The following is a 16,551-nucleotide window of genomic DNA, read 5'->3' on the forward strand; positions in this document are numbered from 1 at the left end:
TTGACCCTTTCGGAAATAGGAGATATTACATATCACATGGACTCAATGACCAGTTAGTCAATTGTATTATGGTTAGTGGTTGATTAATGGTTCATGGTCATTTTCTGTTAGCCCTTTATTCAACCAGGAGATCCCAATGATATAAAGAAGGGATACTGAAATCTAGCATATAGCATGCTCCCACTACAGTCCCTCTGTGCAGGGTTATATGTGTTGCACAGTGGACTTCACCTTTCTCCTTTCCAGCAACTCCCATCCCTCTCACCACCTTAAGACCATTCCTCTCACCACCTTAAGACCATTCCTCTCACCACCTTAAGACCATCCCTCTCACCACCTTAAGACCCATTCCTCTCACCACCTTAAGGACCATTCCTCTCACCACCTTAAGATCCAGTTTCCTCTCACCACCTAAAACCATCCTCTCACCACCTTAAGACCATCCCTCTCACCATCTTAGCACCATCCCACTCCTCACCACCTTTCATCACATCCCTCCTCACCACCTTAGACCATACTCTCACCACCTAAGACCATTCCTCTCACCACCTTAAGACCATTCCTCTCACCACCTAAGACCATTCCTCCACCACCTTAAGATCATTCCTCTCACCAACCTTAAGACCATATCCTCTCACCACCTTAAGACCATTCCTCTCACCACCTTAAGACCATTCCTCTCACCACCTTAAAACCATTCCTCTCACCACCTTAAGCACCAACCTCTCACCATCTTAAGCCCGACCATCCCTCTCACCACCTTCAGCAACATCCCTCTCACCACTTTCAGCACATCCCTCTCACCACCTTCAACACATCCCTCTCACTACCTTCAGGCACATCCCTCTCACTACCTTCAAACACATCCCTCTCTCACCACCTTCAACACATCCCTCTCACCACCTTCAGCACATCCCTCCACCCACCGTCAACACATCCCTCTCACCACCTTCAACACATTCCCTCTCACCACCTTCAGCACATCCCTCTCACACCTTCACACACCATCTCTCACCACTTCAGCACATCCCTCTCACCACCTTCAACACATCCCTCTCACCACCCTTCAAACACATCCCTCTTCACCATTTTCAGCACATCCCTCTCACCAGCATACAGTACACCCACAGCACACACATACACCCAGAGAGCACACACACATACACCCCCCCCCCCCCCCCCCCACCCCCCCCCTTTCTAGTAGGAAAGCCAGCCAGCGGCCCCCTCCGACACCCCTCGTTCTGCTCCGAGCCCAAAACTGTTTCTCTCACGTCTTGTTGGCTCAGGATCCTGGCAGCGGTCCTGGGACTAACTCACGGGGGGAACAATCCCACAAAGTGGCATGAATTAAATGTGGCTAATTAAACATGCCGTTAATTATTTGTAAATTGCGTTTTTGGGTACACATTGCTTCGAGAGACATATGTTGCTTCGTCATGTTCACCCAAAACAAGCGGCAGCTAATCCTATCTCTCGACGTGCCCCGCTCTCTGAAGATGGGCCAATCAAACTTTGCATAAAAAGAACAAATAAATGAGGGAGATGGGAATAAATAAAGAGAGATCGGGAATGAGAGAGCATAGTACGAGAGTCACGATGAGACGATGAGCAGAGAGATGAGAGATGAGAGAAGGAAGATGAGAGAGAATAGGAGAGAGTGAGTGAGAGTTAGAGAGGGAGGGAAGCGAGACGATGAGCTAGAGAGAGAGCTAGAGATAGAGAGAGAGAGAGAGAGGAGAGAGAGAGAGAGAGAGAGAGAGAGAGAGAGAGAGAGAGAGCGAGAGAGAGAGACGAGAGAGAGAGAGAAGAGAGAGAGAGAGAGAGAGAGAGAGAGAGAGAGAGAGAGAGAGAGAGAGAGAGAGAGAGAAAACAAGGGGAAGGAATTGTTTTCAAAAACCAATTGTGAGCTTGAGGTTTCCGTCACTGTAGTCGGTGTTAATTGTAAGAGGTCATCATTTGAATAACCCTTGAGGTTTGTAAAGACTCTCACCATGTCCCTGACCCATTCATTTTGAATAGCTACCAAAAAATAAATATGCACACACCTATACCTGTCTCTCTCTCTTCCTCCGCCTCTCACACAACACACACACACACACACACACACACACACACACACACACACACACACACACACGCACAGCCTAGCTCTGTTACCACCCACAACCCCACCATACCCCAATATAATAGCTTCAGATTCTTTGGCATCTCTTTGCACTCCGCCCTAAAATATGAAGGGGAAACATGGGACTATGGAGCTTGAAATGGTAAACTGTTTTTACCACGCCTGCCATTTACACGCCTGCCATTACACGCTCTATCCAGTGTGTCTTTGGTGGGTGTGCAGTGTTATTTTGTGGGATATGTTTTGGTGCAGGCTCCTCATGCCAAAGCTTCTACTGAAGCCTCTGGGTAGGTCATGTGTCTAGAAACATATCTGGGTCTCTCTCTTTCCTACCTCTCCCATCTCCTCTCATCTCCTCTCTCTCCCTCTCTTCTCCCTTCTCCTCTCTCTCCGTCTACCTCTCTCTCCCTTCTCCTCTCTCCTCCCGCCTCCTTTCTCTCCCATCTCCTCTCTCTCCCTCTACCTCTCTCCCATCTCCTCTCTCTCCCATCTCCTCTCTCTCACCTCCTCTCTCTCACTCTATCTCTCTCCCCACCTCCTCTCTCCCTCTACCTCTCTCCCATCTCCTCTCCCTTTAACCTCTCTCACCCGTCGCCCTCTCTCGCCCTCTACCTCTCTCTCCTCTCTATCCTATCTCTAGCTCCCTTTAACCAATCTCTCTAACATCTCTCTCTCCTATCTTCCTCTCTCTCCCTCTACCTCCTCTCCCATCCTCTCTCCACCTGTACCTCTCTCTCTCCTTGCCTCCTCTCCCTCTACCTCTCTCCTCCCATCTCTCTCTACCTGTACCTCTTTCTACCATTTCCTCTCTCTACCTGTACCTCTCTCTCTCCTCCATCCCCTCTACCATCTCCTCTCTCCCTCTACCTCTCTCTCCCATCTCCTCTCTACCTGTACCCTCTTTCCCAATTTCCTCTCTCTACCGTAACCTCTCTCTCCCTCTACCTCTCTCTACCATCTCCTCTCTCCCTCTACCTCTCTCTCCCATCTCCTCTCTTTACCTCTACCTCTTTCTCCCATCTCCTCTCTCTACCTGTACCTCTCTCCCATTGCCTCTCTCTCCCTCTAAGTCTCTCTCCCATCTCCTTAGCAGTCAGCTCCGCTCCTGGTGCTCACTTTCTTTTTCAACTATGAGGGGAGAGCGTCATTTACACACACAGCGACTTGGAGCTACAGCTCCTCCCTCCCTCCCTCCCTCTTCCAGCCACTGCTCACCCTCCTTCTTCCTCCCTCATTTCCCTCTCTCCCTTCCTCCCTCCATCCTCCAGCCACTGCTCACACACTGCCAAACATTTTATATCTTTATTTAGTCATGCCCGGTATTATTGAATTTCAAAAAACATGCCAGTCACGGGTACTTCCTTTCCCTCTCTCCCGCTCCCTCTCTCTCTCTCTTTGTCTCTCTCTCTTTGTCTCTCTCTCTCTGCAGTGTCATAACCTCAGGAGCCTCAGCCACTACCGTCTTTGGGGGACATTTCTAAATGAAGTTTTATTTTCCCTAACTTTGCTCCCTCTGGGGAACAGAGTAACATAATTCCACACAACAGAGTGAAGATTTGACAGAGAGAAAATCCAGAGTATCACAAGCTTGTTTCACAGAGGGAGAGAGAGTAGGATGATGGATTTCCAACATGCAGGGCTTTTTTTGATTCAAAAGTGGAAATTCAGATTCTTCTCTTTCTTAGTCTTTTTTGGTCTTTTTTCTCTTTTCCAAAATGCCTGCTTTGGAACCCAAACACAAATAAGAACTCATATTTAGCCATTCTCCTTTCCAATATGGCTGCTTCGAACATAAACACAAACAAGTATATACAGTATACTTTATTGTAGATACATTGTCTCCTTTCCTTGTTACACATTCACTTCCCAGACAAACTGATAATGTGATGAAGAGATATAGTTTTGTGATATCGTGATGAAGAGATATCCTGTCTGTTTTGCATAAAGTCACAGTGTATCCTACAGCATCGTCCTTTCATATCCTCCATTATATTCCTTTAAACAGAGAGGTAGTTGACAGAGAACAGAGGGGAGAGAAGAAAGGAAGCCTGAGGGCAAAAGACACTGACATACTTCTTCCTCCCGTGCTCTCTCTCTCTCTCTTTCTCTTGTTTTTGTCAAACTCTAAATCCACGGCGTTCCTGCGCTTTGAGTTCTTTTAGCATTCTCTAGTAAACACTTACAGCTTTCCTGTAGCTTTCTCACCAGACTGTCCAGGTTTTGATTGCTTGGAATCAATCCCTCACTAAACAGGCAAACAAGTAAAGGAACCTGTATTTTGCAAAACAAATGTTTTGTTAGTGTGGACACTTCACAACAAGACAAAGGAAAGCAGATCAGTAATGACTAAAACTTGGTCAGGTATATTTGGTCTTGGTCACATTATAATAGATCATGGCTATCCTACAAAAGCTAGTTTGTTAATAACTCAAGTCTACAAATGAATCAATTACTTGATGAGGGAATTATGTATTTTTCCTATTTTTCCCTTTTTTAAATTGGACAAACACTCACCCTTCACTACTTTAGTCTCATATTTCAACTATGAATAATTTCCCCTCTCTTTTTTTCTTTTTCTCAGCTATCGGACGAACGCTCATCCCGCGCTACTTCAGCACAGTGTTTGAGGGCGGAGTCACTGACCTGTACTACATCCTCAAACACTCCAAGGAGTCTTTCCACAACTCCTGCATCACTGTGGACTGTGATCAGTGCACCATGGTCACCCAGTATGGGAAGCCAATGTTTACAAAGGTAAGGTCTGTAATCCTAACCCAGGGGCTGCCTCTGATTGGCTGAATACCCAGGACGCGAGGTGGTTGGAGTTGTCAACAAAGCAGCATGACAGAAATATGATGCCACGTTTTTGAACTACCGGTAGTTTCTTTGAGAAGATATATAAAGCGATCTGTGCATTTGAACAACAGTATAAATGCACCTATTTCACTTTTGCAACCACTGCTGCACATGCTGCCAGTGTTTTGAACAGATCAGATTACGCTATTTAGAACAAGCAGCCAGCTCATGATCGAACGAGTTCACCAGGGAGAACGGTCGTCACTTGTTACCATAGCTACAAAGTCATAAAGCCCACCTATTTCTACAATTTCTCTTCTTAAAATGTGATTTTAAACATAACCTTAACCCTGACATTAACCACACTGTTAACCTTATGCCTAACCCTCACCTTAAATGTTGTTTTCATGACCTTTTACAATATAGATATTGACTTTGTGGCTGTGGTAACTAGTGGAAACCAGGGAGAACGCAATAACCATTCAGATACAATAAGTGAAAACACATTATCTAACTTGGGATAACTAGCTAGGATAGTATCACAAAGCATGGTGTGCTAGCCAGTTAACTTTCATAACTTCGTATTTCCGAGTTAGTCAGATATTAGTTTAGAAAGACTTGACATTGGCATGGGAGCTAACTAGCTAGCAAGCTACCAACTATCAAAGGTAGATAACTGGTTAATTTGACCAAAAAATATTTCAAACTATTTCTCAATGTTTCTCAAAATAACTGTAGCTGGCTAATTAATTTGATCAAGCTTTGTGATACACAAGGTGTTATGCTGTTTTAGTCCACACAACACGTTGCCTTGTCACCTACAATTGAACATGATGAACAACATGGTGGGAAACAAAATTGGCCATGCTTTTTTGTCCTACCAGATACGCAATGAGAAGGTTCTAGCTTGTGTATCCCTCTGTCCTTCGACTCTTGTTGGATGTAGTTGTCCGGTTTATCAGGTCCCAGGCTTCCATGGCTGTTATGATTATTTATTCACAAGTTAATTATAATTAGCTTTTTGCTTTAGCACCATCTGTACCTGATAGAGCAGATCTAGTCTCAAGTGCGGAAAAAAGCCGTCCGGCACGAGAGACTCATTGGGAGGAGACTAGAGCAGACCCAGAGGTTCTGACTGAGCAGACGCACATTTGAGTGCCTAAGGACGGTCCATTTACTTTGTACGGTTGTAATTTATGCTATGGTATCCTGCAATTTCATTGGGGCAGCTCCCCTCATAGCAAGAAAGTCCAAGCCATGTTGGCATGGCATGTGCACCCACGGAGGTGGAGCTGCTGCTGCTGGCAGTCACTAAGGGGCAGAGTAGTAAGTAACTACAGCCTGTTTTGAACAATATATTTTTGAAACAGGAAAATGTACACATTTACCGCAATTTTCGGAGAATTTAAAACATAATCCATGAATTATATAATATACAGTAAAAATTTAAATAAATTACCAATCACAAGTGGGCCACCGCCCCTAACGCCCTAATGGGCGGTCCGCCGCGGTCCTAACCCCTGTAATTTGGGGTGGCAGGTAGCCTAGTGATTAGAGTGTTGGTCCGGAAACTGAAAGGTTGCTAGATCGAATCCCCCAGCTGACAAGGTAAAAATCTGTTGTTCTGCCCATGAACAAAGCAGTTATCCCACTGTTCCTAGGCCGTCATTGTAAATAAGAGTATGTTCTTAACTGACTTGCCTAGTTAAAAAAATATATGCAAACCTGTCATTGTAGCCTATGCAATGTTGTACACAATTAAAAACAAAAAAACTACTTTTTAAGTGAGAATGGGCATTGGTCTGAAGCCCAAAAAGTAAGGAAATTCACATTAGCGGCACAATGCCTATTCCACCCATGCTCTACCAAGGTTTTACAGCACACAGCTTTGAGCTACTACAGTAGCTATGTTGGTATTGTACTTCAAAACTATGTGTAGGCAGGTTGTTAAGGATTCAAACCTTCTCAAACAGCCTAATTCATACTCTTAGATGAGGTGCTTCCACAATAATATGATTTGTACCGCATACAAGGTAATGTATTGGATTCTTCACACACCACAGTAAGACATTATCCCATTACGCTAACATTTCATGCTTTTTTTTTTATAAATGAAAGGTGCTTTGCTTTTAAATGCTTTGCTTTTATACTTACCAGACCATCAGGCTTGATTGAGATGTTTTGCCTTATAGTAATGTGGTGCATGCCTATATTAGCAAACATGTAATTTTTTTTGTTTTGTTATCATAATAACATCCTTTTTTGGTAAATTGGTGCCCAACATAACAATAGGTGGTGGTGTGTTGGACACAGTAGCTCAGATAGGTAGAGCCTCTCTGCATTCCTGATTTCTGTAACTGTTAGCTTACTTGTGTAATATTGAATTAAGCTCAGAACCACTTGTGTTTCAAATATGATCTTGTTTTCTATCTGATAACCCCCACTGTGTACCGAACCGATTTGGCTGAGGACCCGAGTTTTAGGATTACCTCTGGAGAACAGAACGGACATCGAGAACAGATTGTGGACTGTGAAATGTTTGGTGAATTCCCCTCTTTTCCCCAGTATGCAAAACTCCCTAATAAACCCCCCATTTGCATTCTAGTTGTGCTCCTTGTGCGTGTTTGGTTATTGAACTTTTGGCGCACTCCCACCTTCTTGGGGCTCATCTAGGGGTGGAGAAGACCTCAGACAGGATCAAGGCATGATTTTACTGGCCGGTGGTGAAGAGAGCAGTGGAAGATTTCTGCCGCAGTTGCCCGGAGTTCCAGCAGGTGGCGCCAAAACCACTTTCGCAGCCCCTTAATTTCCCTACCCATTATTTCAGTCCCTTTCAGCAGGATCCCAATGGACCTGGTAGGACCTCTACCCAAGAGCAACCGAGGGCAACTGAGGTGATTCTGGATTATGCCACCAGGTACCCGGAAGCCATTCCCCTGCGCACCATGGCCACCAGGGAATCACATGTGAGTTAGTCATGCTGTTCTCCCGAGTAGGCATCCCCAATGCGATATTGACCGACCAGGGCACCCCCTTCATGTCGCGAATCATGAAGGATCTATGCAAACTAATGAAAATAACCCAGGTGCGCACCTCAGTGTATTACCCGCAGACCGATGGGTTGGTGGAAAGATTCAAATGAACCCTGAAGCAGATGCTAAAGAAGGTGATGAGATGGACGGAAAGAATTGGGATCAGCTGCTACCCTACCTGATGTTTTTGATCCGAGAAGTGCCCCAAGCGTCAACAGGATTCTCTCCCTTCGAACTCCTGTACGGGAGACGACCCAGAGGACTGCTGGATGTGGCTAAAGAAGCCTGGGAGCAGCAACCGTCGCCCCACCGGACCATGGTGGAGCACGTGGAAGACATGAGAGACCGGATGGCAACTCTGTGGTCCCTGGTAAGGGAACATATGCTGGAGGCCCAGGAGGCCCATGCGTGGGTGTACAACAGAGGGGCACAACGAAGGGACTTCTAGCCAGGAGACAAAGTGTTGGTGTTAGTCCCCACCTCAGAATGTTTTTGGCCCAATGGAACGGGCCATGCAAAGTCCTTGAGAAGGTGGGGGAGGTTAACTATAGGGTCAGACAGCTGGGACATAGGCATATGACCCAGATTTACCATGTGAATTTGCTAAAGAAAGGGAATGCACGTGATCTACTCTATTTCCCCAAAGAAGGCTACCACAGAGACCAAGCCGGCGAAGGTGCCACTGGGGAAGCAGCTGAGCCAAGCACAGAATCAGGAGCTGAGGGAGTTGGTCGGCCGGAACCAGGATGTGTTCTCCAGTGAATCAGGACACACCAATCTGGTACAGCACAGCATCATCACCGAACCCGGGATAAGTGTGAAGTTGAGACCCTACCGCATACCGGAAGCAAAGAGGCTATCAGGACTGAGGTAAAAACGATGTTAAAAGCTGATATAATCAAAGAGTCGAATAGTGAGTGGGGTAGCCCCATAGTGTTTGTGCCGAAACCAGACGGCACTATTCGCTTCTGTAATGATTTTAGAAAGGTAAATGAAATCTCAAAGTTCGAATCCTAACCCATGCCCCGAATTGATGAATTAATCGAACGGCTATGGACCGCCCGATTTATCAGCACACTCAAGCTGACGAAGGGTTATTGGCAGGTGCTCTTAACTCCTGAGGCACGAGAGAAAACTGCTTTCGCCACCCCTGACGGGCTGTTCCATTACAAGAAGCTGCACGGGGCCCGGCCACCTTCCAGAGGTTGATGGACCGGATTCTCCGTCCCCATCGTGAGTACGTGGCAGCCTACATCGATGATATTGTTATCCATGAAAGCGAGTGGGAGACACATCTAAACCAGTTGGCGGGGCTAACAGCGAACCCAAAGAAATGTCGGCTCGGCCTGCAGGAGGCTGAGTCCCTGGGGTACACGATTGGGAGGGGATGTGTCAAACCCAGGTGAAGAAAGTGGAGGCAATTCGGGACTGACCCCGCCCCCTCACCAAGAAGCAGGTACGCACGTTTGTGGGGTTGACTAGTTACTACCGGAGATTTATTCCCCACTTTGCCTCCCTAGCCAGCTCCCTGACAATCTGACCAGGAGCTGTCTGCCCGCCCAGGTGATGTGGACCGAGGGGACGGAGAAATCCTTCTAGGACCTAAAGGGAGCACTGTGTTCTGGACCTGTGTTCTGGACCCGTGCTGGTGACCCCGTACTTCTCCAAATGCCACATGCCGATGCCCTCTCCAGGAGGGATGTTCTAGGGAGCTGGACCGCCCCTCCCTCCCGGACGGAGCTGAGGGGGGGGGGGCAGACAGCAGGGAGAGGGGAGTGGTTATTGAAGGAAGATATCTTGCAGCTCGCTGGCTCCACCCCCGAGCCTTATATGGACTTCCTGCCCCAACGAGGTGAGCCTGTGGATCATTAAGTCAGGGAGTACTTGGGGATAAAGGAGGAAACGGACTGCACAAAGGGGCAGAGAACGGAGAGGGAAGCGTGTGTTATGAAGAGAGAAATATCTGTGTGATTTCCCGTTGTGACCTGGACTGCCTGATTACCCCACTGTGTACTGAACCGGTTTGGCTGAGGACCCGAGTTTTAGGATTACCTCTGGAGAATGAAACGGACAACGAGAACAGATTGTGGACTGTGAAATGGTTGGTGAATTCCCCTCCTTTCCCCAGTGTGCAAAACTCCCTGATAAACTCTCCATTTGCGTTCTAGTTGTACTCCTTGGTTATTGAACTTGGTCACGTGGAAACCCCACACACTTGAACCTGCTACTATATATATACACCAGTGTATGTAACAGTTTAACTTTATTCCGTCCCCTCGCCCCGACCCGGGCGCGAACCAGGGACCCTCTGCACACATCAACAACAGTCACCCACGAAGCATCGTTACCCATCGCTCCACAAAAGCCGCGGCCCTTGCAGAGCAAGGGAAACCACTACTTCAAGGTCACAAAGCGAGTGACGTCACCGATTGAAACGCTATTAGCACGCACCACCGCTAACTAGCTAGCCATTTCACATCGGTTACATGTACATAATATATATATATTATATATATATATACCAGTGTACACACCAGTGTACATAATTATAAAAGCAGGACACTGTAAAGTTCATTATCCCTCTGAGTATGAATTAGGCTGTTTGAGATGGTTTGAATCCTAAACAACCTGCCTACACATAGTTTGAAGTACAATACCAACATAGCTACTGTAGTAGCTCAAAGCTGTGTGCTGAAGAATCTTGGTAGAGCATGGGTGGAATAGGCATTGTAGTGCTCATGTGAATTTCCTTACTTTTTCAGCTTTGGACCAATGCCTATTCTCACCTATAACATATTTTTTTAGTTTTTAATGTGATTTTTTTACAATTTATTTTAATTTCCGTGGAAGGTGATTATGTAACATTATTATACAGTTTAACACGTGCTCTCCTTGTGAACCCTCACAATGTTGTGGGTTTTATTGGTTTTATTTATTGATAAGATCCCAGCTCATAATCCTACTGATCATTGCTCAAAGCAAATTGGTGAGAGCAAGGAAACAAAGACTGAAGCAAATATTTACCATGCGATTAAACAATGGAGCTGGCTAGATGACTACAGGAGTGTGAAATATGGATGAGCTGTTCTCCGTGAAAGGGTTTTGAAATATTCTCTCTCGCCAAGGCGAGGTGTGATCGTGAATATATCATATTCATCCACCTCAGTGGAAACGACTTGGGACACACAGAGGGGACAGCCCTGGCGTGTCAGATGAGAGTTGATTTGGAGGTAGTCCATCCGAATGTTCCCTGTGACAACGGTGGTCTACTCTGACATGACACAGTGGAGGAGTTGGATGTTCTAGTGTGAGGAGGACATCAACAAGTGCATGGAGATGGCCCAGCGCTCTGTCAACCAGCTGGTGTTTGCATTTCTCCATGACAGGCGCATGCCCACAATCCACCACTTTGCCATAAATCACTGTGTCGCTGGGCAGTACTGTAGGGCAAGGTTTCCCAAACTTGGTCCTGGGGTCCACCCTGGGTGGACGTTTTGGTTTTTGCTCTAGCACTACACAGCTGATTCAAATAATCAAACCTTGATGATGAATAGGTTATTTGAATCAGGTGTGTAGTGTTAGGACAAAAACCACAATGTGCACCCAGGGGGGGGGCCCAAGACTGAGTTTGGGAAACTTTGCCATAGGATGAGGGCATAATATCTCCGGGAGGCGAACACCCAATATTCTGATTTACAAGCGGTAACTTTAACCATTACGTCATGACTTGTGTTTTTAACACATTGATTTCGACAGAGAATTTAAATGTCTGAAAGCGTTTGTTCCAAAATGATTTTGTTCATTCACTCAGTAGTGATTTCACATTTATTTCTCTTGCTTGATTAAAATACAATAGTCTAAAACAGTCAATTTGTTGAAAACAGACTCATTTAATAACATAGTTAAAAAGCATTTCCTTTTCTTTTGAGCACATGCTGCTGCAGGCAGCATTTTGAATTATTCTGTATGTAAATCTGTGGACACTCCATTTAGAATGGTATGTTTTTGTGGATGTCCATCATCCATTTGGCATGATAGGTTATGAATTACTATTCATATGATAAGTTACGAATTGCAGTTTGTATGATATGTTCCGAATTTCAATGTGTAACTATGCAACACGTTGCAATACGTATGATATGTTACAAATTCCAATTTGTTGTAACTAACGTTAGCTAGGTGTCTAACATGCTGACCACACCGCTCGCGTCGCGTGCGGGAGTTTTGCAAAATAAAATTTGCACATACATGTTATTCAATCACCCACACTGCTTGCGCGCGCCAACGAGCGTCTGCGTTGCCAAGCGCTAAAATAGAAGTCAGTTCTATTCATGGCGCTGAACGCGGTGCAAGTCCTGACTCTACCATCTCCTCATTGGTTTATAGAAGCATATACCCACTTGCCATCTCCTCATTGGTTATACCCACATGGGTGATTGAAAGATTAACTGAGGTCGGTCGGTCGAGGTAATACACCTTTTATTATGAAAATTAGATGCCAATCACCATATAAAGTCCAAAGAAGAAAAAGACTGGAAGGAAGAGAGATGACTATAAACGATTCGGTTGACCGTTTTCTGTGTGGATTAATTGTCGGAGTCGAGGACCTTGTGCATTTCAGGTAAAATAACAACTCAACATTTATATCCCAGGACAAATTAGCTAGCAACAGCAAGCTAGCTAAATAGGACAAATTAGCTAGCAACTGCAAGCTAGCTAGCTAAATTGACATAAATGTTTAATGTTTTTTACCTGTCCCCAAATTAATATAATTGGTTCAGAGTTTGTTTTGATATTTCAACTGGTGTGTCGTGATCATGTTTGTGGTGGGGGGACAAAATCAATTTGCGCACGATGGCGTACGCGCACGTCCGGTTTGGGCATGGTGTAATGTTAATGTTAGCTAGGTGGCTAATGTTAGCTAGGCTAGGGTTTAGGGTTAAGTTTAGGAGTGAGGTTAAAGGATTAAGGTTAGGGGAAGAGTTAGCTAGCATGCTATGTATTTGCAAAGTAGCTAAAAAGTAGTAAGTAGTTGTGAAGTTGGTAATTAGCTAAAATGCTAAAGTTGATTAGATTTGAACTCTCAACTTTTGGGTTGCTAGACATTCGCATTATACGCACATCCTTTTTTGTGATTTGGCTTGTTTTTGAGAACCTTTCCCCAGCCTCATTGCACGTTGTACAGTATCAGGGCACGCCAAAGACAAGCTCCAAAAACATCTAAATATGTCCTTTTAGAAATGGACACACTCAGTATAGGGATGTAAGTTGATCCCTGATACTGCACAACGAGCAATGAGGAAGTGAATCGCAGCTGGGATAAGTTTCTCAAAAACAAGCCAAAAGTGTCTGGACCCTTCTATAACAAACCATTTACATAAAACATTTAGATTATTTCACAAATATGGAAATTCTCCTTTAAGTAACCTTCTGTCTTATGGTACCATACCAAACGTAACATATCATACTAATTTCAGCGTCCGGGATTTTCGTTTACTATGTTACATCTAGTCTATGAGACCAAGTTGGCAAACGTAATGTTATACCCTGTTCAGCCCCTGCCATGACTACTTTTTCCTGTATCTGTATGGCTGTCATTGTGACTTATGCAAGGCTGTATACAATGCAAGGCTGTATACAATGCAAGGCTGTCATTGTGACCAAAACACCAAGATCTTACGTGATTTTATGAAGTTCACTATCAAATTGAAATATTTATTTCAAGTTCGTATCTATGCCATAAGAGTATTTTTTTAAACATTTATAAAATTATTTTTCACAAATCTGAAGGAAATATAGTGCATGTTGGGCGTGTCTCTTAACAGGAGTATCTAGCATTACTTGATTCAGATGGTAAACTGCATTGGAATCTGGTTCTGCAGACTGTCTTTTGAATTTAAAGTGAGGCTCATGCTAGCGAGAATAGCTACAGAAATTCCTTGTGCCCTGAATAAACACTGCATTGAAGCTCACACCATGATTTTAAGGCTGGCCCAATTTTACCCACAATACAGTGTTATCATATAACCTGGCCACCATGTTAGGTGTATACCATACACTCTTAGAAAAAAGGGTTCCAAAAGGGTTCTTCGGCTGTCCCCATAGGGGAACCAATTTTGTTCCAGGTAGAACCCTTTTGGTTCCAGGTAGAAAACTTTGGGGTTCCAGGTAGAACCCTTTCTCCTATGGGGACAGCCGAAGAACCCTTTTGGAACCCTTTTTTCATTGCAGTGACATTTTCTCAGCCAACCACCCCATTCAAGCTTTAACAAAATCAGGAAGGGGAAATTTTGTTCATTAAAATAAATCCCACTAACAGAGCACGTTCCGGGAGCTTCCATCCAGGCTTCTGGCTCTGGAGCGCTGAATCTCAATGAGCTCTCTACCTCGCTCCCTCTTCCCTCTCCTCCACCCTCCTCCCTCCTCCCTCTTCCCTCTCCTCCACCCCCCTCCCTCCATCCCCCGATTCCTTATCCCTGGAGAAATCATTCCCGGTCTGCTTCCCTATCCCAGAGGGAAAAGCCCCCACAATCCCACTGGGAGTAATCTGGATGTGTAAACCCGAAGTATGTGTGCATGTTTGTGTGTGTGTGCGTGTGAGGCGGGAGTGCCGGTTTTTGGATGATGGTACCCCCTGCTGTACCCCTATGGTGTCCCAGTACCTCCATTCAACACCCAGCAGGTCCTACTATACCAGGGCTCTGTGGATATAGCATCGAAGTATCGGGGCCAAGGTCCTTGTTACTGTAGCCCAGTGGGCCCTCGCTACCTGTGGGGACAGAAGAACCAGGTGGGGGCTCTGTGGATGTAGCATTGTAGCATCTGGGCTAAGGTCCATGTTACTGTAGCCCAGTGTACCATCGCTACCTGTGGGGACAGAAGAAAAAAAGCCAGCCTAGTTTATCAGGCACTGATTCAATCTCTCTCCGTTTAATTTTAATTTGTTAATTGTGTAAACTGTTTAAGCAAAAGGCAAATTGAATTGAATTGATATGGTTGATGAATTGGTACATAATATCAGTGTAATAACGGTATATTACAGCCTAATACAATGAACACTTGACTATAGAATGTAGTTCCTGTTATTAACTGTATTACAGCCTAATACACAATGAATGTATGATGTTTTATATTGTAACTACATGTAACAGGTGTGTTATTAATGCTCTGTTATGCCCTTATTCATAATGAATAATCTTTCAGTAATATTGATATATAAACCTAATCCATTATGAATAAGGCCTACAGTTGCACCTTATACAGTAGAGAATGATGGGATATTGTGTTACTCTCAGAATATGTGGTTGAGATCCCTTAGCTAAGCGAATGTGCACAAGATTTATTACAGGCATCTTAAATCAATGGGGACCCTCCAAGGGGCCTTACCTTTTTATGGACAGTGTTTTTATTGACCAGGATTTTCATCCGTTGCCCATACTTTTCGTACGGTCCTGTGAAGTGTCGTGTTGTAAGACTGAAGGTTTTGTTAACAAGCCACTTTAGCCAACCGATATCATAGAGGTGTCGTTTTTAATAGTTTCCATCACATTTTGGCTTGAATGTTTGCTGTACAGTTTATGTACACATATGATATAATATTCATACATTTCTTCTGGACAATATTTCTGTCCGTTTAGGGGACCCCTTTTGGCTCAAGGGTACCCCCAGTGGCAAACAATCCGTATAGTTTATTTAACTCCCGTGAAAAGGTTTCATGATGTTTAAAAAAATATTTTAGCATGTGTAGGTCTTTGTGTTAATACCAATGGAAGCGATACAGAATTTCACTTAGCTCTGTCGCCAGTATTGTTAAACTCATACTTTTGCACTGTGGCTGGAGTTCAATAGTATGAGAAGCAGCTGGAATCATTTTCAAACTAGAATGAAAGCCCTTTCCATTGTCCATTAAACACTTATGATAATTTTAAAAAACATTGCTTCTGTCTAATCCTCATTAATCTATCTAAAAACATACACATTATCGGCCTGAACAGCATCCCTCCAACGACTAACCGTTAAGCTCGATAACTATCAAAAAGTAGTTCCGACTCTTAATCCCAATAGTAAGAATAACTCATGAATACACTATCAAGGCACACAGAAACATCGTCACATTTTAGCCATGTAGCATAGACTATACTACATCCCCAGAACGCCCTAAATCATATATTCAATGGTAGGAGCTAGTAGAGGAAAAAATATTCCCCTTTTCTCTACTTTTTCTTTTTTTCCAGTGTGGCGGAGTGATACCACGTGACCAGGCCTGTATGCCCGCCAGCCTCTTTCTTGTTGATCCTCGGGAGACCATCTGTGCTGGGGGCATTGATTAGAGTGTCTGGTGGGATTACATCTTTTCTGTTGCCATGCCAACTAATCAGCTGATTTTTTTTTTGCTGCTCGCTCTATCCCTCCCTCCGGTTGCCACGGCAACGAAACATTGGGAACTGCAAGAGCCCTGACAACACTGAATTCGGCTAAAGGGGCGAATGTGTGTGTGTTTTTTCTGGCTCTCTCATACTCGTCCACACACATACTCTCTCTCTCTCTTGCACACTCCATTTCTCTCTCTTTCTCTCTCTCGCTCTCTTGCACACTCCT

The 16,551-nt window shown here is 44.6% G+C and overlaps 1 protein-coding gene across 6 annotated transcripts in view; it reads left to right on the top strand.

The window, feature by feature from the left end:
- Positions 1 to 16,551, top strand: part of LOC111965843 (LIM domain-binding protein 2-like) — a 105,175-nt gene that overhangs the window by 58,514 nt on the left and 30,110 nt on the right. For all 6 annotated transcript variants that reach the window (XM_023990196.2, XM_023990197.2, XM_070444247.1 and 3 more), the window contains exon 3: positions 4,707 to 4,879. In XM_023990196.2, coding sequence (XP_023845964.1) covers positions 4,707 to 4,879 — 173 coding nt within the window. The remainder of the gene's footprint in view (positions 1 to 4,706; positions 4,880 to 16,551) is intronic.

This window comes from Salvelinus sp. IW2-2015, linkage group LG6.2 (assembly GCF_002910315.2).
Source record: "Salvelinus sp. IW2-2015 linkage group LG6.2, ASM291031v2, whole genome shotgun sequence".
Taxonomy (NCBI): domain Eukaryota; kingdom Metazoa; phylum Chordata; class Actinopteri; order Salmoniformes; family Salmonidae; genus Salvelinus; species Salvelinus sp. IW2-2015.